Consider the following 25,615-nt stretch of genomic DNA (forward strand, 5'->3'; position numbering starts at 1 on the left):
AGTTTTTATTATTATTATTCAATTAACTTTTAAATATAGTCAGCCTGAGTCCCCATTCACTTTCATTGTATGGAACACAAAAGTCAGGTCCTCCTTCAAAACATTTCCTTTGTGTTCAATGGAAAAAATAAACTCATGTGGGTTTGGAGTGACATGAGGGTGAGCAAATGATGACAGAATATTTCTTTTTGGATGATCTTTTACTTTAAAGCCATGTCCACACTAATTTGTTTAAGTTTGAAAACTTTTTTCATTTTCCTAACCGAACTGTCTTCTTTTTCCAAAGTGGAGGAAAACGCCTTGTGTGGATGAGAGGCGAAAACATTGTAAAATCAAAGCATTTTCAAACGAAAATGTATTAGTGTGGACGTGACCTAAACTCCTCCCTTATACTGATGTTGTTTCAATTAGGAATGTATAGGAATTCTTTCAATAAGGTTGACACTTTTTATATATAAATATATTTATATATTGTAAGCCTTAAAAATAGTGAAGTTCTTCCTTTATATACTGTACACGGACAATGTTCTTTGTGACACTCTGTTTGTTTTTGGATATTTGTGTGTGTGTAACAGGCTTCAGATATTGACACAGGAAACTACAGTAAGATGACCTACAGATTAATTATCCCTCCCACGGCCGAAGGGCAGGACAGTTTTGTTATTGAGCCATACTCTGGCATGATCAAGAGCGCCATCATGTTCCGAAACATGCGCCGATCCTACTTCAAGTTTGTGGCCATCGCCACGGACAACTACGGACAGGGGCTGAGCAGCAGTGCAGATGTAGTGGTGAGTGTGTGTAAACTTGACCAATGACACTTTTATTAGGGGTCAAGCCCCGAAGGATCAAAGACCCCTATTGTTTTCATTAGTTTTCTTATTATTATTTTTCTTCCGTTCTTGAGTCTATGGCAGCCCATAGAACCGCTTGCGGGAAAGTTATGAAATTTGGCACAGCGATAGAGGACAGTCTGATCTGTTACCACAGCAAATCTGGCATCTCTACCTCAAACCCTCTAGCACCACCAACTGCCCAAATTTGCACTCACGTTTATGTTTATAACTTTTGAAATGTGAGCCCTAGAAACTACATTTTTTCCTCTGATTCCTTGGCTCAAGATGATTCGACTGCACCCTATGACGTCATTTTCCGCCATTTTGAATTTTCTGAAAAACATACTTTTTCAAGCTCATCCTAGGCCATTTGTCCAATTTGCACGAAAATTGGCCTGCATCATCTAGAGGCACTCACGACAAAACATTATTCACAGAATTTTGATAAACCATACCATTTTCGAATGGCGCTTCAATGAATTCGACAAAGAGCATGCCAAAATGGACGTGAGGGTATATCTCCATAACGCTTTAGCATATTCATACCAAACTTATTATTTGTCATAGGCACCATGACTCGACGGTGCTTGCTCAGTTTCGGAACAGTGCCACCTAGTGGTCAAAAGATATGAAAAAGCACATTTTTGCTTATAACTTCTGAACAGTTTGTCATAAAATCATCAAATTGGTCTCATTAGATTCAGTGGGGTATAGCGAGTCCAATGATATGAAAAATTTCCATTTTGGACATCAGCCATTTTGAATTTAGTCATAAAATGCTGTATTTTATGAATGACTTGGCGTATTGTTACGGAACTCTGTATGTGTCTTTGGCACCATGCTCTGAAGGGACTCAAAAAGTTTCAGGACAGCGCCACCTTGTGGTCACAAACTATAATGCTATTTCTAAAAATGCTAATAGCTATTGACTCCTTTTGCCTACTGTCATGAGACTGGTCTTGATAGATTTGGCTCATGCCGAGAACAATGATACCAATTATGTCATGATTGAGCAAACTTCCTGTCCGCCATTTTTAAATGTTTTGAAAACCTACTTTTTCTAACTCCTCTTAGACTGTTTGCCCGATTTGCACTAAAATTGGCCTGCATCATCTAGGTAAATTCACGACAAAAATGTATTCACAGAATTTTGATAAACCATAACGTTTTTGAATGTCGCTTCAACGAATTCGACAAAGAACATGCAAAATTGAACTTGAGGCTGTATCTCCGCAATGCTTTGAGGGATTTATTATAAAAGTAGAGAGAATGATATATTTCAGCTTTTATTTCTTTCATCACATTCCCAGTGGGTCAGAAGTTTACATACACATTGTTAGTATTTGGTAGCATTGCCTTTCAATTGTTTACCTTGGGTCAAACATTTTAGGTAGCCTTCCACAAGCTTCTCACAATAAGTAGCTGGAATTTTGGCCCATTCCTCCAGACAGAACTGGTGTAACTGAGTCAGGTTTGTAGGCCAACTTGCTCGTACAGGCTTTTTCAGATCTGCCCACAAATTTTCTATCGGATTGAGGTCAGGGCTTTGTGATTGCCACTCCAATATCTTGACTTTGTTGTCCTTAAGCCATTTTGCCACAACTTTGGAGGTTTACTTGGGGTCATTGTCCATTTGGAAGACCCATTTGCGACCAAGCTTTAACTTCCTGGCTGATGTCTTGAGATTTTGCTTCAATATATCCACGTAATTTTCCTTCCTCATGATGCCATCTATTTTGTGAAGTGCACCAGTCCCTCCTGCAGCAAAGCACCCCCATAACATGATGCTGCCACCCCCATGCTTCACGGTTGGGATGGTGTTCTTCAGCTTGCAAGCCTCACCCTTTTTCCTCCAAACATAACGATGGTCATTACAGTTCAATTTTTGTTTCAACAGACCAGACGACAATTCTCCAAAAAGTAAGATCTTTGTCCCCATGTGCACTTGCAAACTGTAGTCTGGCTTTTTTATAGTGGTTTTGGAGCAGTGGCTTCTTCCTTACTGAGCAGCCTTTCAGGTTATGTCGATATAGGACTCGTTTTACTGTGGATATGGGTACTTGTCTACCTGTTTCCTCTAGCATCTTCACAAGGTCCTTTGCTGTTGTTCTGGGATTGATTTACACTTTTCACACCAAACTACGTTCATCTCTAGGAGACAGAATGCATCTTCTTCCTGAGCGGTATGATGGCTGCATGGTCCCATGCTGTTTATAATTGCGTACTATTGTTTGTACAAATGAACTTGGTACCTTCAGGCATTTGGAAATTTCTCCCAAGGATGAACCAGACTTGTGAAGGTCCACAATTTTTTTTCTGAGGTCTTGGCTGATTTCTTTTGATTTTCCCGTGATGTCAAGCAAAGAGGCACTAAAAGAGTTTGAAGGTAGGCCTTAAAAAACATCCACAGGTACACCTCCAATTGACTCCAATTAGCCAATTAGCCAATTTAAAAGCTTGACATCATTTTCTGGAATTGTCCAAGCTGCTTAAAGGCACAGTTAACTTAGTGTATGTAAACTTCTGACCCACTGGAATTTTAATATAGTCAATTAAAAGTGAAACAATCTGTCTGTAAACAATTGTTGGAAATATTACTTGTGTCATGCACAAAGTAGATGTTCTAAATGACTTGACCAAAACTATAGTTTGCTAATTTGAAATCTGTGGAGTAGTTAAATAATTTGTTTTAATGACTTCAACCTAAGTGTATGCAAGCTTCTGACTTCAACTGTATATATACATACACTATATGACCATTTCCATTCTCGCCCTGGCCTTTAGAATTAAATAGGCAGTTTTTTTTTTTTTTGCTGCTGTGCCTGTTAGACTTCTGTGTAAACAACTTTTTTTTGTGAAATAAGCAACATCATTTTGCTTCGAGTTGCAGGTTTGGGGTTGAGTCTAAAATAGTTTTTAACCACCCAATCCCTTAATACAATTTTCTTGCAAAGCCTGTATTACATTGTGGCACAAAATAATCTACACTGAAATGTGCCACTCAACCTGTGAATGTCGAATTTAAATTACCAGGGACATTGTAAAAAATAAGCTTCAGTTGCTCATTCTTAACATAAGCTTTTGGAGAGATATGCGGAGTAGCAGGTGCTACACATCCTTGTTCGGCCAACTGAACATGGTTTAAGTTTCCCTCATTTAACCCCTATCTTTAGTTCTTCTAGGCTTAGGAATAATTGGATGTATCCTGCTTATCCTTATTACCTCACTGTGACTGAGCAGGCCATGCTTCTGCACACCCATTAGGCATTGCTGATGTGCAAATATGGGCGGTCATACAGTATATTCATGTTTTATTGATAATTATTTTCAGAATGATATATTATTTTGCAGCTCTGTTTTAATAAATGATCTTTTTGAAATGCAGTGGAAATGTTGAGTTTTGAAAGTTACAGTATGTTTTCAAAGTACAACAAACTCTTATTTCAAGAGGTCAAGGAAAATGTAATTCCTCATGATGATATGATTTATGCACCTCATGCAAGACGATTCAAACACAACATTAGCTCTACATCATTAGAGTTCAAACAGATTATTTAAATGAAAATATTTTGTAAAGTTAATGTTTAGGTTTAGTTCAAGTCAAATCACTGAATAATTTTAAATGAGTCTAAATCACGTAACAGTAATCAGCCATTGCTAGAGGGTGAAAATATCTCTCTGGAGTGCCGCTTGGTTTGGTAAATATCTTGTCAGTCTGTATACTTGTGCATTTCAGCATGTTTTGTTAGAATAAAATGTTTGTTTGCGTGAGTGCATGTGGTGTTTGTGTGCTGGTTAGTGCAGTAATGAATATATAAATGAACTCTTTCTGTCAGCTGAATCATTTATGCTTCTATATTTTCTGGACTGTTGCAACCAGTGATTTGTGAATTTTTCAAATCTCTGAAGTTAATGAATGCCTAATAAAATAAGATGGATTTGAAAAACAGCTATATGTGCATCAGGTTTTTAGAAATCATATCATTAATGTTTGCATCATTTTAATTTTCAATTGGCAGTATAATTTTCTGCTGGTTTAGAGCATTTCTTTAAACATTCAGTGAGCCATTACACTGTTATTGACCAGCTGAATTAAATGCCATAAATCTGCATATAGCCTAGGACTTTAAGTCATGGTGATATACAGTGGGGTTCAAAAGTATGAGACCACTAGTGAAAATTTGTATATTTATTACACATTATATTATCAGCATAATAATTTGAGTGAAAAGTTACACTAATAAATTAGTTTCAGAATGTATTTGTATGTGTATATGCACATTTTGCTTTAATGAGAGCATGCACTCATTAATTAAAACCACATTATGCCAGCATGATTTAAGAATAGTCAAAAGAGCATTTCAGACCCACACTGTTTTAAATATTTACAATATATTCAGAATTTTGTTGATTACATAAAACTAAGCATCATCATAAATATTGCAGTGATTTAATGTGCTTTTTATTTGGCCATTAAGTTAAAGGCCTTGTCAGACTACTGTTGTGATCCATTCGTGTCTCACACCTCGTGAGTATGTTTGCATTACGACAGAAACAACAACAAAAATGTGAATCTATAATGGATATTTAGCTGAAACTAAAATTAAAATCACCCTTTTAAGCTATTTTAGAGAAAAGCAAAAATACCAAACTCAAAAATCATCAACGGCTGAAAAATATCAAGATTATTTTTTTTAAACTACATCACCCAGCCTTTGTGTATATAGCACGTTTAAAACACCATATCACAGTGAATGAAATCTTCTCATCAAGTGTCATATGTTCTGTGTGTGTGTTGTAGGTGTCAGTTGTGAATGCACTGGACATGCAGGTTGTGGTTTCGAATGTTCCGCCCACAGTGGTGGAGGAGAATAAAGAGCAGTTGATAAGGTGAGAATTCCTCTGTCGTGGTCTGGCTCTGCACTGGTACTTTCCTCATTTAAATGTTTCCTGCAATGTCAGCAGCTATTGTTTCCTCAGTTACTTTGATTTAAAAGGGCATCTAAACTGTACAGTTACTTATATCAAATAAAACATCTATTAAACAAAACACAGGAACTTTCCTCAGTAGTTTGCAGTATGATAACAGATTAATAACAGATTGATATGTTAACTGTCTCTTAATCTGAAGAAATTAGGTACAGTTCACTTAAGTTTTTCAACATCCTACCTGTTCTCTATGATTAAAACATTTACCAGTTATTTAGAATTATATGGAGAATTTCAGAAAGAACAAATACAGGTCATGTTTCACCCTGAAATAAAAAGAAAGAAGCCTAGTTTGACATTGTGACATTTTCATGATAATTATGAGCATTCAGTTTCAATACTGTAATGCAAACAAAATAATGCTGGCCTATATTACTTTGAATGGGAAGTATTTATACACTGTAGGGTTTGTTGTACTTTTGTTGTGTTTTAAGCATCCAGACCAGGGATGGGCGACTTTGAAGGTGGCGAGGACCAACATTTTTTCTCCTTTCTAATAAGGGGCCGGATTAAAAATACGCACTCACAATGTTCACACCCTTACTCAGTTTCTTCTTTGTGGGTAATCTATGCACAACTAATGCAATGTGCTTTTAAATATTTTGTTAACTATATAAAATTTTATTTAATAATATTTATAAAAACAATTATTTTATTTACTAAAACATGCAGTTCAAATGTACCAATTCATGTGCAGTTGACAAGTAATAGATTTCTTTAAGACAATTAATCTCATTTGCATTGTCTGTACATTTGCAACACACAAATGAAAACAGACAAGGATCGTATTTTCAATATTTTCAACCCCACCTCATAAAACAGCTTATGGGTTTTAGTTCAAATCTAAATATCATCACCAAAATCCAAATATTATCATCAATAACAATACTGGATACAAGAATATAACATTTCAGTGTATTAATGCAAAACAAAATTTCAGCACCACACCAGCCCCGTAACACACACGGAGCGAACAGTCCCATGCGTCAGAGAAACATTCTCAGTATTCACAAGACTTTTCAACAATAGACCTTATTCACGCCAGCGCCATCTTTGATTTTTAATGGGAATGACAACGAGGCTGTAAGGCAGGGCTCTTCAACTACTTTCTTGCGGGGGCCAGATTATCCAGATGAAAAGTTGGCGGTGGCCAACATTTTTTCCGTATTTATCTTAGCTAACACTTTCATCGCAAGTAACATGTTACTTAAAAAACTCCCTTAATACTGTGCATTTATTTATATGAAAATAGTCACAGGGTATACTGTATGTTGAATTATATTTTGTAAGGTCTGGCCATAAATTCCTTCATAAGATCTGTCTGAAGAACAAACATGACTTATACTCATTACTAACAAATATTTTTTTGATCAGATTAGACACAATCGTTTGACACTTCAAGAATAGTGAATAAAAGCAAACCTTTCAGCGCATTTACTTTGAACGTTCAGTTTTCATAATCAATTGCTTTTGTTGCCTAATGTGCATATGTGCTGACAACATTTCTGTCACAACTGCGATGATAACGTTTTACAACTGTAGATTTGACCGCACTCCACACAACCAAGCAATTTTATATAAATACATTTGATTGAAAAAGACGCTATCAAATGCTCACTTAAACGGTGCGAACTATGTTTAGCAAAGCAGTGTAACTAAACTATTGCCAACTTATGATGACTGAATGCTGTTGCACATGCCAATGAGCATTGCTAAACTCACTGCTGATTGTTGAGGCTCGCGCCTATGAATGCTGAGTGTTGCACAGAGATCGCTCTGGTATTTCAGATGGTGAGACAATTTGATAAAAAAATAAGTCGGTGGGGCAGACAAAGATGATTGGCAGGCCAGATTTGGCCCGCGGGCCACCAGTTCACTAGCCCTGCTTTAAGTGATAGACTTACAATTTCTTCAATGGCATGAACGGTATAAAGCTGTATAAAGCTCCTAGATCACATCTGATTTTCCACAACTCATGTTGTCTGGAGTTCTTTGTACACTGAATGTTTTTGGACAGATATTTTATCATTGTTTTTTTCCGCGGAATGATCCAAAAACACTTTAAACTGCAGTACAGCCCATTGAAGAGACTGTAAGTCTATCCCTAACAGCCTCGTTGTCATTCCCATTAAAAATCAAAGATGGTGCTAGCACGAATAAGGTCTATCAGACAGGCATCTCAATACTGAAATAGCGAAACTTTAAAGTTTCTCACTCTGACAACGACTTTTTCGTTTTATGCAAGCATGAGCGAAACAGAATAAGGTGTCTTTGGTGTATCCTTGCGCTGTCACAGATTTTGTAAAAAGTTTTGATGCCGGTGTATTTTACCCTTACATCTGTGAGGAGAGCAGCTCTGGCAGCAATGGTGTATGTATCTCTCATACTGTACGTCTCTTTGATCTGTTGATCAGTGGTGTTGTAATGGCGAATCAAATTGAAATCTTTAATGACAGATTTTGTATCCAGGAAAACAAAAGGCTTGGTTTTACCCTGCGTACATTAACATTAGTGAACACTAGCTCTCTGACTAGCTGAGGTAAAATGTTGCTCGATTTACTTTACAAATGGTGAACAAGTGTATGATGAATCCTACAGTGATCAGCAGGTCTGCTAAGAGCAAGCGACCTCTTCTGGTTGATAGTTGTAATAACATTATAGCCTGAATGCAATCTTTACATAATCCCTTTTTGAGTTAACTGAAATCAATCCTCAGTCTTGCTGACAGGACTTATTCAATGACACTGCAGGCCGTGTATGGCCCACGGGCTGCCAGTTGCCCATCCCTGATCCAGACAGTAATGTTTTTGCTGTTTAATTACTGTTTGCGTTACAGTAATAAGATTGAATGTGCTTAATTGTCATGAAAATAATGTCATAATGCAGAAAAAAAAAAAAAAAATATATATATATATATATATATATATATATATATATATATATATATATATATATATATATATATATTTTTTTTTTTTTTTTGTATTAAATCTGAATGGTCCTTAACAAACCTAAAATATTTTTATTTTATTTATGCATGGTTTATCTTTTTATTTTGAATGAAATATGACCTGGTTATGTTTTCATCAGATTGATCCAATAGGCTTAAAGGGATAGTTTACCCAAAAACTTAAATTCCCTCATCATTTACTCACCCTCATGCCATCCCAGATGTGTATGACTTTCTTCTGCTGAACAAAAACGAAGAATATTTCAGCTCTGTAGGTTCTCACAATGCAAGCGAATGGGTACCAAAAGTTTGAAGCTCTAATAGGACATAAAGGCAGCATAATAGTAGTTTATACGAATCCAGTGGTTAAATGCATATCTTCAGAAGCTATATGCTAGGTGTATGTGAGAAACAGATCAATATTTAAGTCCTTCTTTAATATCAATCTCCACTTTTACTTTGACTTCCAAATTCTTCTTCTTTTGTTTTGGCGATTTGCATTCTTCGTGCATATTGCCACCTACTGTGGAGGGAGGATAATATGCGGCAAAAACTTATTTAAATATTGATCTGTTTCTCACCCACATTTATCATGTCGCTCCTGAAGAAATAGATTTAACTACTGAGTCACTGGAGTGTAATTGAGACAACACTAGAAATGGCAGAGTGACTTGGGAGGTGATCGAGACACATCCATAGTCATACCAATTTTTTTATTTATTATATATATACAGGTGCATCTCAATAAATTAGAATGTCGTGGAAAAGTTCATTTATTTCAGTAATTCAACTCAAATTGTGAAACTCGTGTATTAAATAAATTCAATGCACACAGACTGAAGTAGTTTAAGTCTTTGGTTCTTTTAATTGTGATGATTTTGGCTCACATTTAACAAAAACCCACCAATTCACTATCTCAAAAAATTAGAATATGGTGACATGCCAATCAGCTAATCAACTCAAAACACCTGCAGAGATTTCCTGAGCCTTCAAAATGGTCTCTCAGTTTGGTTCACTAGGCTACACAGTCATGGGGAAGACTGCTGATCTGACAGTTGTCCAGAAGACAATCATTGACACCCTTCACAAGGAGGGTAAGCCACAAACATTCATTGCCAAAGAAGCTGGCTGTTCACAGAGTGCTGTATCCAAGCATGTTAACAGAAAGTTGAGTGGAAGGAAAAAGTGTGGAAGAAAAAGATGCATAACCAACCGAGAGAACCGCAGCCTTATGAGGATTGTCAAGCAAAATCGATTCAAGAATTTGGGTGAACTTCACAAGGAATGGACTGAAGCTGGGGTCAAGGCATCAAGAGCCACCACACACAGACGTGTCAAGGAATTTGGCTACAGTTGTCGTATTCCTCTTGTTAAGCCACTCCTGAACCACAGACAACGTCAGAGGCGTCTTACCTGGGCTAAGGAGAAGAAGAACTGGACTGTTGCCCAGTGGTCCAAAGTGCTCTTTTCAGATGAGAGCAAGTTTTGTATTTCATTTGGAAACCAAGGTCCTAGAGTCTGGAGGAAGGGTGGAGAAGCTCATAGCCCAAGTTGCTTGAAGTCCAGTATTAAGTTCCCACAGTCTGTGATGATTTGGGGTGCAATGTCATCTGCTGGTGTTGGCCCATTGTGTTTTTTGAAAACCAAAGTCACTGCACCCGTTTACCAAGAAATTTTGGAGCACTTCATGCTTCCTTCTGCTGACCAGCTTTTTAAAGATGCTGATTTCATTTTCTAGCAGGATTTGGCACCTGCCCACACTGCCAAAAGCACCAAAAGTTGGTTAAATGACCATGGTATTGGTGTGCTTGACTGGCCAGCAAACTCACCAGACCTGAACCTAGAGAATCTATGGGGTATTGTCAAGAGGAAAATGAGAAACAAGAGACCAAAAAATTCAGATGAGCTGAAGGCCACTGTCAAAGAAACCTGGGCTTCCATACCACCTCAGCAGTGCCACAAACTGATCACCTCCATGCCACGCCAAATTGAGGCAGTAATTAAAGCAAAAGGAGCCCCTACCAAGTATTGAGTACATATACAGTAAATGAACATACTTTCCAGAAGGCCAACAATTCACTAAAAATGTTTTTTTTATTGGTCTTATGATGTATTCTAATTTTTTGAGATAGTGAATTGGTGGGTTTTTGTTAAATGTGAGCCAAAATCATCACAATTAAAAGAACCAAAGACTTAAACTACTTCAGTCTGTGTGCACTGAATTTATTTAATACACGAGTTTCACAATTTGAGTTGAATTACTGAAATAAATGAACTTTTCCACGACATTCTAATTTATTGAGATGCACCTGTATGTATGTATGTATGTGTGTGTATGTATATATATATATATATATATTTATTTATTTTTTATTTTTTTGCAGTATTTTGGAACGCTATGTGCAAGATCAGATCCCTGGTGCTAAAGTGATAGTGGAATCGATCGGCCCGCGGCGGTACGGAGAGGGATATGAACTGGAGGACTACTCCAAATCAGACCTACAGGTCTATGCCATCGACCCTCTCACCAACAGAGCCATCTCCAGACAAGAACTCTTCAAGTAAGCCAAACTCACACCCACTCCTTTATGCAGCCTACTATGGCTTTGTTCAGACACTGCTAGTCACACGTTTGGACAGACAGACAGAAAGAAAGAAAGAAAGAGAGTTGGAGCCTTGGCATAGCATGTTGAGTTGTGGTGCTAAAATTTTGAATCTGGCTTGCAACTATACCTACGTCCTCATTCTGTTCTGTAAGTCTTCATCTCCCTGTCATTTTCTGTCCTTCCTCTTTTATGTGTGATTAAAAAAAAAATGCCATATATAAAGGAGAAAAAAACTATTTATTGCTTTTGTATAGTTACTTAGGAGGCATAGTGCATACATGGATCACCTGTCCCACTAAGCCGTGAGAAAAATTCCCCTGACATGCATAGAGCATTTATCTCATTTAAACTCTGCTGTGCCCTGTGGCCCAGCGGGGAGACGCGTCTGTCACTGGGATCCAACATGAGTCATCAGGATCCAGTTCAAATTTGTATTTACTGAGCCAACATACATCTCATTTATATTCACAAACACAGACCACATGCCTTATTCTCCCATCTGTATTTCAGATTCTAACCACAATTCTTACTCTTATACCCATTTTATATTCAGGTATCTTGTATCTCATTTGTCTTCAACATCATATTTGTTTGACACACAAAGTACACGAGTACATGAGAGAAACTTTCATGGTGGTTTGCGAGAATTTGTTGTTTTTAGCGCCAAACAGCACAACTTCTCACTTGAACATGCAAGCAACTGTAAAGCCTTTCTCATAGCACTCAAACGGCACAACAGACGTCAAGATTTTAACTGAAAAATAACTTAAATTGTATCGTATGCCTACAGAAGTCTTGAAATACTATACTACTATATATATACTTTTTATATATTTTTATTTTTTATTTTTATTGAATAATGTGTATCTATATAGTGCATATTGTATACTGTACAGTGTATGTTATTATTTGTGTATTGTTGAGTGTAATTATGTGTATATCAGATGTTTAAATTGTGCTGTTAATTTGATGTTATTGTAAATTGGTACTGTCTCATCACTGTCACGACTGCTATGTTGATCGGAACTGCACCCAAGAATTTCACACACCATTACACTTGTGTATATGGCTGTGTGACAATAAAGTGATTTGATTTGATTTGATTTTGATTTGAAATGATGCACAATTTGCATAGATTACTTTTACTTTCACAATCAACTTCCATTTTATTAAAAAGACTGTATAGAAAATATTCATTATATAAAAAAAATCATTTTGTGTTCTGCCTCAGTAAGGAAGTCTTATAGGTTTGGATAATATTTAGTAAATTATGACAATTTTATTATGACAAAATTTTGGGGTGAACTATTCCCTTAACTATTCCCTGGGTTTTCATTCAAATATTAATGCAGATCTTTCTTTTAAAATTCTTTAGGAGAAATAAAGCACAAATGAGACATTATCTATTATAAATGAATGTGGAATAATATTGATCATTTTGCCTTTTTTGAGTTCTTATCAAAAGCTCTGACTTTTGATGTCTTTTTTTTTTTTTTTTTTTTGGCTTTTTAAGACTTTTGAGATTGTTGAGAAACTCTAGTAGAGACACATAAGAAATTAAAGTACATGTCGTGTCTGGAGTGTGGAGAGCTACAGCATGTAATTTATGTTGTCTTTGCATATTAATATAGGGATAAGAGAAAGTATTTTAGCAAAGAAAAAATGACACATTAGCTTTAAGCAAATATCTCCATTGGCTTTCCATTTAATGTAATTTCTAAGAGAAAAACAAACTGAGATATTAATGTATAGAATGATACAGTAAGATAACAATGTACTGTATAGTTGTTGTTTTTTTTTTCCTTATGGATGAGACTCTTTTTTTGTGCGTGTTGATGTAATCACTCAGTGTCAGAAGTCATGATATGAAAGTTACATGGAAACACTTTGTTCTTTGGACTTTTTTGTTTACTTCTTTGACTGAAAGCATCAGAGTGCTTTTTGCTCTCCTTTCATGTTTTATTGCAGACAAGTTTGTTGTGTCTCAGGTCATAATAATCAAATCTGTTTCTTTAAGCTTGAGAGTCTGAGCTGCATTCACAGTCTGACACAAATATTCCACTCACAAAACTAGTTTTTGTGTCCAGAATCTATCTGGTCTCTCTCAGTGGTGTTTTGTATTGACAAGTCCAATCATCCTGCTGGTTAGAAGCCCGTTGACTCTGAAATATGGTATAAAAACAGCCAGCCATCGTTGAGCACATTTACACCGTGTCTCTGTAACAGTGTTAGTTAACCCGTGCTGCCTCTTTATCAATACAAGGGACCAAATGCAAAGATATAAAGGACTAGTGGGTAAAACTATTGTCAGTGTTCATGAATATGCCAGTCATATTTGAAGATCAGCTGTCTATAGCATAATTGAATTTTCTTGTTTCTTACAGGTACAGTAAAAAGGGCCAAAGGCCTTCCTTAAAGGAATAGCTCACAATTCTGTCATCATTTACTCTCCCTCTTGTTGTTCCAAACCTATATAACTTTCTGTCTTCAGCGGAACACAAAAACAGAAGTTTTGAAAAACTGTCCTAGTACCTCGAAGCACAAACATTGCAGATGTAAACAGGTCAACACGCAAGGTCTAAGCGAACAAGCTTCTCTCATGAACGTGCAACAAACCTCAAGATTTTAACTGAATAATAACTTAAATATCGGGTAAAAAACAGAATACTTGCATACTGATTACTGCATACTGTCCAGTATATGCTATACTGTATACTTTCTGCTATATATGTTTTAAAAAGTATGTGAAACAGAACACTTTATGCAACAGAACACATTTCAAATACTATGCAACATTATTGTCACATGACTACATTACGTTGCATTTTTTTTTTTTTTTTTTTTTTTTCAGTGGGTGGTGTGCAGTTATCATCTCGGAAATTGCTATTTTGACTTTATAATTCAATTTTGTGTAAAAATGTTTAAACTTTTGGCAGCCTGTCCAAATTATTAGTCAAGAAAAATATATTTAAAATCACAGCTGATTCATTCTGGTTCATTCGTCTTCTATTTCAAAGTATATACTTTATAAACCTTTAAAACCAAAATCTATTCTTCATTTCACTTGTACTGAGAGAAAACTGGTCAAATGTTTTGAAGTTCAAGTACACACAGAGTTGTTGGTCTATTTGACCACATAGATCAAAAACACATCAGTCTTTATACCTGGAACATTGATCGTGTTTAAAAAATCTTGTTAGCGAGGTACTTCTCTTGAAGTGTTCTGTTGCAGGAGTGCTAATTGGTCCGGCATAGATACTTAAAAGTACTTGAAGTACTTAACATGCAGGTCTGTTTAAACATTATTGATCAGCAAAGTGTGTTCAAGGAATGCCATTTTCAGTTTAGGAAAACTACTCTGCTTTCAAACAGGCCAGGTAATCGGCTCTATATATAGACATCAAGTGATAATAACCCATAGCACAAGCCATACAGCTACATAGGGGAGAATGAGGGTTTCCATCATGTTGCCTAGTAACACATATAATGAACTGAAAAAGGCTAAATACAGCTGAATGGATGCTGTCCTCATTAGCAGAATTCTTGGCTCCTGGTCCACTGTTGACATGCTTTACATTGACACTGAATCTTATCAACATCTTACTGTCAATCATGAGGTTTCTAGGCTGGAGTGTTGTATAGGCACTGTGCATACACTGTGTATGTAAGGGATAATCAACAGTCATTATTACAAAATAAAACCTGACAGGGTAGTCAGGTTTATTCTGAAGGGATATATTTAGCGATTTCCTTTTTAGCAGTCATTATACAAAAATATTTGAGCACGGAATGTAAAATATTCCAGAGAGCTGTGACATTTGTAATAATATAGAAATAGTTGTCCCTAATATGCTAATTGTGATCGAATAAACAGTCCTTAAAATTGTACCTTTGATCCCCCAGATTTCTCATAATGATCTCATGACAGAACAGGAGGTTTGGCAGCTGTAAATGACAGCATAATGAACAGTAACGATCAGTGTTTGTGTTTGACAGATTTCTGGATGGAAAGATTCTAGACATCAACAAAGAGTTCCAGCCATACCTAAGTGAGGGCGGGCGCATTCTGGAGATACGTTCTCCTGACATTGGGGCAAGCGTGAAGAAGGCTGCACAGGTGGTGGGCTACACAGAGGGGGCGCTGTTGGCACTGGCCATTATCATCATCCTGTGCTGCATCCCTGCCATTCTCGTCATCATGGTAACATACAAACAGTGAGTATTGTCACAGGTGTGACGAACATTCTGATGGACACTTCTTTAAATTGTATCATCAGAGGAAGATCTAGTAACTGGATTTTACTACGTTTTTAATGTTCATTGCATCAAATCTTTTAAAAATATTCAAGATTATGTTTTAATGCATGGAGTATACATTGTCGGCATATTTATCCATTCATTACTATAGGGAAAATGGACGGAATATCCAGTAGATATAGCTATTTTCAGGTACAAAAACACTCAAACACTTCAGATAAAGTTAAAAAAACAAATAAACAAAACAAATGGAATTCAAGAGCAGATTCGCAGGAAAGCTCCGTTGAAGCATAGTGTGGTGCAGAGGACAGCAGCCAGCAGACTGGAAGGCAGTCACTCTCCCGACATGCGGGCAGAGATTAGGAATCCTCCATTAAATTCTCATAAACACAGAGAACGAGCGTACAGCAAACTGGAAGGTAACCACACTCCTGACATGCGGGCAGAGATGGGCAACCAAACAGATACACGAGGCAGGACCAACTAGGCAGAGAGAGTGAGGTAAGTACTTCACATCAAACAACAATCTAGCAAAGATACTGAGAACATGATGGGTTCAAGTAGTGAGTGAATCAGTGGAGAACCAGGTGCTGCTAGCACAATAATTAGTGGCATGATCAGCTTTCCCCTGGGAACACTGGGTTCTTATGATCATTCCAGACTATGAAAGGTACCCCTAAACTCTCTAACCAATGATGCCCCTCACCCAGAGCCAACCGGACAGGCAGCAATTCTCAGTTACCGACATCATAGTTCCGTTCTGCTGGTGTTAAGCGGTGTGAACAAAATCACACAGATGCATCTTTCCGTTCGAGGAAGAGTGCTGCGACAGGACTGCCCCAACACCAACCTCAGACACATCCACCTCCACCATGAACTGACATGCAGGGTCGGGAGTAACAAGGATGGGTGCGGTAGAAAACCGCTCCTTTAATTTAGAGAATGCAGCCTCAGCCCTCGGGGACCAACAAAAGTCGGAGGCGTGGCGAGTTGGCTGTAATTCCTAATAAATCTCAGATAGAAATTAGCTAACCCCAGAAACCTCTGCAATGCCTTGCGAGAATCTGGGGTTGTTCAGTCAGAGATGGCTCTAACTTTAGCAGAGTCCATGAGCGCTCCATGAGACGAAACGATGAACCCCAGGAACAGAATCGACTGTACATGAAAAGCACACTTCTCAGCCTTGATGAACAGCCTTCTCTAGCAGTTGCTGAAGAACCTGCCTGATTTGCTGAACATGGTCCTGGATATTCTGGGAGAAGATCAGAATATCATCTAGATAGACAAACACAAAATGATCAACCATGACTCGAAGCATGTCATTTACGAGCCCTGGAAGACGGCGGGGGTGCTGACCAATCTGAAAGGCATGACCAAATATTAAAAATGCCCCCTATGGGTGTTAAAAGCTGACTTCCACTCATCCCCCTTCCTAATCCGAACAAGGTGATGAGCGTTGCGTATGTCCAACTTGGCGTGGTCGTTCCACTCTAAAGAAGCCACCAGGGTGTGAAACTCGATAGCATAATCTGAGACACGCCGATCTCCTTGAGACAGTCCAGATAAGACCCTTGCCGCCTCCTGACCTTGAGCCGAGTGGTCAAAAACTCGGCAGAGCTCTGTGGAAAAGGCATGAAAAGAGGCGCAACAGGGATGTCTGTTGTCCCACATGGTGGTCCCCCATTCACTGGCCCTTCCAGTGAGGAGCATGATAACACAAGCCACCTTCATTGTTTCCTACGGGAAAGCAGAGGGTTGTAACGTGAAGAACAGGGAACACTGTGAAAGGAATGTGCTACAGGATCTCGCCCTCACCTGAAAACGGGGTTGGAGGAGGGATACGAGCCTCTGAGCGCCCAGAAACATGGGGAACCACTGGAGCTGGTGAGGGTGCTTCATGAGTGGGACCAGCATCGGAAGGTAGGTGGAGTTGTTGAACGACAGAGCTGAGCTCAGCGAGCTGCGACGCCATCATCTCCAGAGACCGGTTAGATGCGGAGATCTGATCCTGCTGATGTCCCAGTGAAGCTCCCTGCTGAGAGAGGGCAGAGCGAAGAGTAGACTCCTCCGCTGGGTCCATACTTGGCTAGATTATTCTGTCAGATAGCGAGAGCGAGACAAAGAGTCCCAAGAGCAGAGGATCAGTTCAAAGGATTTATTAACAATAAGTATTCACTTCAACTGTGCTGGCAAAGACCAAGGATCCCGGCATCGGCTGCAGCAGTGGGGAGAAGCTTGCGGATGCCGTGGAAGTCAGGAGCAGATCCACAGGAATCCTCCGTTGAAGCGTTGTGAGGTGCAGAGAACAGTGTCCAGCAGACTGGAAGGCAATCACGTGGGCAGAGATGAGGAATCCTCCGTTGAAGACTCGTGAGCTCAGAGAACAAGCATACAGCAAACTGGAAGGCAACCACACTCCCGACACGTGGGCAGAGACAGGCAACCAAACAGATACACGAGACAGGACCAACTAGGCAGAGAGAGTGAGGTAAGTACTTCACATCAAACAACAATTTAGCAAAGATACTGAGAACACGAAGGGCTTAAGTAGGAAGTAAATCAGTGGAGAACCAGGTGCTGCTAGCACGCTAATTAGAGGCATGATCAGTGTTCAGCGCCTGTGAGACATGAGGGAGAGAAAATAACAAAACACACAGAGCAAACCGACAAACTCACCAGAGCTGTGACATCTATATATATATATATATATATACACACACACACACACACACACACACACACACACACGCACATAAACACTTAACAGTGTTTTTCCTTCTAAAAGTTGACAGATCTATTGGATATTTCTCCTCATTTTACCCATTGTAATGAATGGAAAACAATGGTAACTGGTATTTTTTCCCCTCATACTAAACCATCTGACTGCAGATGCCGAAAAAATGAGAAAAAATGTTGCACACAAAATGAGAAAATGAGAATGAGAAAAACATCACATACATAAAAGCGGACAGTGATTAGTCACGTTACATGTCAGACAGCTGCTTCTTGACCAGAATAATCTGCAATGGACCAGACTTCATGATGATTGTCAAAACTTTGGCTATGCTAGATTTGTAAACCTCTAGCGTGGCTGTTCAAATTAAAAATATACATTTTATATCTAAAATCTTGTTTCTTGACTTTCTATCCCAGAGTTGCTCATATACTGATTTTTAAAGTTCTAGCAAATCCCGTGGACATCCAAAAATAACAAATTCATAAAGACTTTTTACTCTACAGTTGAAACTTTACATCTCCATTTGTAACCTCAAAGGTTCTGATATAGTAAAGGAGAGGCTAGAACAACATGAGAGAGAGAGAGAGAGAGAGAGAGAGAGAGAGAGAGAGAGAGATGCCAGCTATTAAAATGGCTCTTTTTTTTTTTTTTTTGTAATTAGCCATGCTAACAGGCTAATCTCCCAGCCAGCTCTGTGTAAAAGCAGATTAATTCTTGACATTTGTGACAGATCCCCAGCATTCACTCCATCCGTCCCACATCAGGAACCCCCTCGACAATTTGGCATGTGGGCCTGTTCTACATACATGGTAGTTCCTCTGAGATAGAGAGAGAGAGAGACACACTGACTCAGAGATAGAGAGCACAAGTGTGGTCTTGACCTCCTGCACACGCCAATGAGTCTGTCATCAGCTGTTGTGTAAATACATAACAGATGGATAATTACTGAATGGAAAATAAAAAGCTAAACACACACACCAACGTGTGCAAAAGTTGCTATAGAGCGCAACAGTAGGCTTCCAGATGAAAAATCCCATAATTGTTTTGTTTGTTTGTTTTTTTTCATTGAAAAATAGATTTTTAGCAATAACATGTAAATGTTTTAAGACAGACCTACCATAAGGGGGGTTGTTAAATTATGCTATATTTGTCTGTGGAAGCCTCAAGTCAGTGTGATTTTAACTTTAAAAAATCATGATTAATTGCCAAATTCCTAGGGAAGAACTACGCATTAGGCCGTTTTCACGTTTCGATAATCAGAAGATTTTCCAGATGGTTATCTCTATATATACGGATTTTTATTTTTCCAGATCTAAACATGGCTGCTCGTTGCACAATAGTCTTTGTCTATTCAAAAATATTTCTTACAACTTTGGTAAAGTGTGAGGGCAGGGTTATTTAAAGTGGGTTAAAGCGTACGACATGGTGCATTTTAATGTTTCTTTTTTAATTCTATGAAGGTATGTACGCACACACCTTGGACTTGCCATCTCAGGAGACTTTTAAAAATTCTGCTGCACCACGGAGCTCAACTCGCATAGTTTACCGTTAAATTCGACTCAATTCATTATCAAAGGACATAGATAATTTACTCTAGTCATTACTGGATGATATATTCTGTAAAACTATCTTTCATAGAGCCTACACAATGTATTTTCAGTTACAAGTATGTCTTATTGTGGTTTGACAGCTTGAATGAAAGATCTATTCAATGCTACATACAGAGAAATTGCATAATAAACGTTGCATTTGTAATCATTCAGTTTGCACAGTTACACCAGTTTCATACACTAACCTGCAAACTCATCAATGTAACTTTGTTCATTCTTGAAGTACAAAAACCTTCGTTACTTTGGACTGCTATCAGCTCATAATGTGTGTGTTATCTTTGCCTCTTCCATGCCAGGACCGGCTTCAGTAAATTTTATGTCGCCCCCTTGTGGTCTCCAAAAGCTATTAGGTCAGTCAACATTGAATGGAATGCAACTGGCAGTGAATTGAAAGCACACAAATTAGGCTCCTAATTTAAATGTCAGCTGATGTTAATATATCGATGCTTAAAACATTTATTGATTAAATAACGTGCTGATCAATAATCAATAAGTCAATATTTTATGACATCCCTAAATCCCTAATAAATGGTTTATTAGCAATAGTTTTTTTATTTTTTATTTAATTGTTGTGGCTGATTCGATTTTGTCATTCGCAGTGCTTCATGGGAAGTGTAGTTCATTCATTCATATAAGTCATTGGCCCTGTTTCCACCTGGTATTACAATGCGTCAGGGGCAGTGGTGGCTTGGCGGTTAAGGTTCTGGGTTACTGACTAGATGGTCAGGGGTTCAAGCCCCAACACTGCGACGATGCCACCGTTGGGCCCTTGAGCAAGGCCCTTGACCCCATCTGCTCCAGGGGCGCCGTATCATGGCTGACCCTGCGCTCTGACCTCAGCTTGGCTGGGATATGCGAAAATTAGGGGCAGTGGTGGCGGCTCTGGGTTACTGATCAGAAGGTCGGGGGTTCAAGCCCCAGCACTGCCAAGATGCCACTGTTGGGCCCTTGAGCATGGCCCTTGACCCTATCTGCTCCAGGGGTGCTGTATCATGGCTGACCCTGCACTCTGACCCCAGCTTAGCTGGGATATGTGGAAAAAAAAGAATCTCACTGTATATGTGCAAATGTATAACATGTGATAAATAAATACAATTATTATTAGTCTTGAGTGATCCGATCACATATGGTCAGCTGAGACACATCACTGTTTACACCTGGTTGTTTAAATGCATCTTCTGTGACCACTTGTGTTTGGATTTGGAGGGGAGGGCCTCTGTTTCATGATGACCTACATCAATCACTATGCCAGTGTGTTACTGCATGATATTAAAGCGCAACAAAGTCAGAAAAGACAAGGAAAGTAAAAAAAACAAAAAAACAAACAAAAAAAAACACGTGCTGTTTCTCCCAGATGCACTTAAAATTTAATCTAAGCACAAATGCAACATGTCAAGAGGAATTATCCGTTATTTTAGTGGATTACCTGTATTTAAGGAGCTACGGGTGTTCGTGCTTGTAATCTGTGTTAATATCAGACACAGTAAAGATGATCCGTGAAGCTCTCGTAAGTGTACAGTTATCCGCTTTTTTACATTTTCTGATCGGACGGTAATTTCCTTTTAAAGCCGCTTTTAGCTGGTAAAGTTTAAAGTCTTGTTTGAGCACAGCGGTTGATTGACAGGTGAGGGGCGGCACTTCACTGCTGCCAGGATGCATACAGGATGGATTAGAGTTTACACCTCAAATGTGAGGCGGTCACATGCATTTTTGACCACATTCATATGTGGTTTTTGTGATCCGATCAAAAACGGTTTAGACCGCATGTGATCGAAACGCATCTTAATACCAGGTGGAAATGGAGTCATTAAGCACACAGTCTTAAACCTTTGTTTTTTCCTGTTTTCAAATACATTCTTGCTTTGAACCTAATGTTATAATGCTCATTCATTTTGTTGCTGGTTGGTTTGGTTCAAGGCTTAGAACTCTTTATTGAAGATTTTTTTTTTGATATGCCTATGAAGTAAAAAATGAGGAAAAATACTTCTGTAACCAACACATTTACTCAACACACACGTTTGACTTCATACAGCTATTTTCACACATACTGAAGAGTTTATTTTGCATTAAGTTTAAATTCAGTAGGTTGAGTGCATTAAGCTGGATGATATATTAATAGTTTGTTTTAAAATGTATTTACCAGCAGCCGACACGAGTGTTTACTGAGTGTGTGTATATCTCAACACAAGATCTCATACTATCCTTTGAGTAATTGCATTCTGGTTAAATAAATAATGTTGAGAGGGCCACATCTCTGATAGCCTGCAGGATGCCCAGGGTCAGGATGAGAGAGAGCGTGTGCAAGAAATACAAAGTGGGGAAGGAGAGAGGAGAGCTGTATTATTTCTAAGCAGTGAAATGTTTGATAAACTGGGGTTATCCTGTGCTGTTATCACATCTTAAAGTGGAACATGAATCTTTAATACACACACACACACACACACACACACCTGAAGCAGGAGTTGCATCCAAAACAACTCCAGAAGGCTTCATGTGTTCAACACTAAGAACCTTTTTTTGGTTCTAAGAAAAGCCTGGAAAATCATTTTTAATGAATATCTTCCTGTGGGGCAAATTTACTAACATTGCAACATTACCACCTATTGTTGTTATTATTTACAAGATGTTTGTGAAGATTTTCTATTGATCATAGCAACATTAGTTAATCTTATGTTGAAGAAGAGCATTATAACTGGGCATATATCCTTACACAATGAGCAGATGAGCATACTTTCTGCATTTTAAAGAGCCAAAAATGCTGTACAGTCTTAGTAAAGTGAGCCAGATCCTAAATCCGACCTGCATGATTTGCAGGAATTGCTTTTTGCAAATCATTTGGGTCTGTTTGCACCATTACTTGATTTGCAGACAGTGTGCTTTTTGACCCTGTGTGTTTTTAGGAATTACTGCTGTGCTAATTATGTAATAAATCTCCATTTCTTTTCCTCTTTCTCTGCACTTCCTGTGGCTGCATGTGGATCCTTCTCCTAGATTCAAAGAGTAAGTGTGCTTCTTTTTGATGAACTATTCGGACTTTGTGTACTTTCACAGTCCCATTATTCAATTGATGAATTGAGATGAGCCGGGAAGGATATGCTTTCTCCAGTCCTCTCTGATTCCAGCACAATAGAGACCTTTGAAAATGAACATATATGACTAGTTTTATGACCTCATAAAGTACAAAGAGGAAGAGTTCAATTCCATCCTAATAAAACACCTCATCTCAGTGTGAAAGGTGTTGAATAACCCATGATATTTTACATTGTATGAATAAAACAAGCTGGAACAGATCAAATGAGATTTCCCGGTGTTCCAGACCTCATATCTTCCAATAACACGGCTGAAATGAATCTTTTGAACGAGAGAACATTTTCTCTGTGCGATTTGCAGGAGGCAAGCCGAGTGTGCCAAAACCGCCCGTATCCAAATGGCACTACCTGTTGGCAAAACGACAGCAGCTACTCCGATCAATCTCTACGAGGAGCTGGGAGACAGCAGCATGTAAGTCACCAAAATAACTTCAACCTTCAAGAGAGACAGAAGAGAGACACTGAGCAAGATTAGTTTATGTTTGCAAATACTGGAGAAAGTGTGGATGTCTTCAGAAGTGTGTGTGTGTATTTGAAGGGCAAGTCAAGATTAGTTTACCCAAAAATGTAAATTTATCATTTGCTCACTTGTATATATTTTCTTTTTTCTATTGGTGGAACACAAAGATGTTTTGCAAAATGTCAGAGCTGTTCCATACAATGAAAGTGGATTGAGATTTGGTCTGTCAAACACTAATAAGGACTAAAAAGCACCATAAAAGGAGTCCATATAACTTGTGTGTTATATTCCAAGTCTTCTGAAGTCATATGATTTGCTTTGAGTAAGAAAAATACAGAAGTGTGAGTTGTTATTTGCTTAAAATCTTCCCATCCATATTAAAATGATGCCTGTCACAATCAGTCACAAGAAACTTAAGACTTTTAAGGTCATTAAAGTTTAATCTGGTGTGATGTCTCGAGGCGCAGCTTTGACTATGTGCATGCGTGAAAGAGATCTGAAAACTACAAAAGAGGGTAAGATTTTCACCAGCCACTTTGTTGCATGGAAAAAGAGCTGCGTAAACACGCAAAAAAGAAAATCAAACGGGTTTTGAAACAACATGAGGGTGATTTAAATGATGACCAAATATTCCTTTTTGGTGTACTATCGCTTTAATGCACTGACCTGATTTTTCATTTGAGAAAGAAATGTGTTTTTCCTTATAAAGACTTGATGCTCTCCAAAGGAAGAGAGTGTTCTTTTTTTTGCCATCCCAGAGGTAATTGTTTCTTTGGGAAATTAGCTGTGCTTTAGGCTTTAAGATTAAGCCTATCCATGGAGACATACTCACTTTACACATACATTGTCCATTGCCAAGAACAAGGCCATGCTAAAATTGGAATAAAATGTTAATAGATTAAAATATTATAGCTGCAGCACAACATCTGTGTCCCTCAGGTAAACACTTTTAAAGTGCCTTTGATTTAACACAATCAAAACAAATGCAGCTACTAACAGAAATAAACAGCGAAAAATAAGTTATTTTTTGTAGAATCCATTAGAATAAATGCTGAGATCGCTGTGCTGTTTTCCTTAATAGCAGTTTAACAGCATTGACAGAAAGTTATTGTTTGGTTGTGTGTGTGTGTGCACGCGTGTGCGTGTACGTGCGTGTGTTTATTGCTTCACAGCTTTGTCAGATATGCATAAAAACAGTAGCATTTCAACAACCTTACAAAATAGTCCTCAAGTATTCACTCTGTGACCCCTCAGGTTTTTTTTATTTTTATTATTATTTGTTTGTTTTTTGAGATGGCTGATTTTTACATTATAAAAGGTAAGAAAATAAATAAATAAACCAATAAAAACAAATATTTAACAAACCAATAAATAAATAAAAATAATACATGTCCAGATCATTATTCACCTCAAAATCAAAAGAAAATTATATTTTGCTTCAATAAATATTATATTTCTTATTAATAATAATATAAATATTATATTTTTCAATAAAATTAAGCATTATTTTATTGAAAATAATTCCCATTACTTTAAAGCAAAAAATAACATATTTAAATTAACATATTTAAATTGTATATTCGTTATTAATTTGCTGCCTTTAACATGCCAAAAAAAAAAAAAATATTACAGTATTTTCTCAATCTAATACAGCAAAATGTACTGTAATACAGTAATGAGAATCTAATGAGAATCACCCATGTCCTCACATATATAGTAATGAGAATATTTGAAACTGTGCTAATCCTAAAAGAGGCTTAATTTTCTACACAAATATATTTTTGTTATTATTATTATTTATTTTTCGTTTTGACTTTGGGTTGAAATTTGACCTTGTTTTTGTTAGGGCTGTCAATCTATTACAATTTTTAATCGAACTGATTACATGGTATGCCGATTAATCGAATTTAGTATATAATGATTAAATAATTATAAATAGTTACATTTAAATAATTATAAATAAAATATATATATACACACACACACACACACACACACACACACACACACACACACACACACAAAGTGTCTTAAGAATGCAATATATTGTTTATTTTGCTTTTGGAGCATCTCAGTTGTGT

At 37.6% G+C, this 25,615-nt stretch overlaps 1 protein-coding gene across 1 annotated transcript in view; it reads left to right on the top strand.

Annotated features, from left to right (window-relative positions):
• Positions 1–25,615, top strand: part of pcdh15a (protocadherin-related 15a) — a 283,761-nt gene that overhangs the window by 234,400 nt on the left and 23,746 nt on the right. Inside the window, exons 28-33 of the mRNA XM_051648198.1 lie at positions 576–791; positions 5,638–5,726; positions 11,160–11,336; positions 15,378–15,596; positions 22,977–22,985; positions 23,376–23,486. Of these exons, the coding sequence (XP_051504158.1) occupies positions 576–791; positions 5,638–5,726; positions 11,160–11,336; positions 15,378–15,596; positions 22,977–22,985; positions 23,376–23,486 (821 nt within the window). The remainder of the gene's footprint in view (positions 1–575; positions 792–5,637; positions 5,727–11,159; positions 11,337–15,377; positions 15,597–22,976; positions 22,986–23,375; positions 23,487–25,615) is intronic.

Source organism: Myxocyprinus asiaticus, chromosome 21 (genome assembly GCF_019703515.2).
Source record: "Myxocyprinus asiaticus isolate MX2 ecotype Aquarium Trade chromosome 21, UBuf_Myxa_2, whole genome shotgun sequence".
NCBI classification, from domain to species: Eukaryota; Metazoa; Chordata; class Actinopteri; order Cypriniformes; family Catostomidae; genus Myxocyprinus; species Myxocyprinus asiaticus.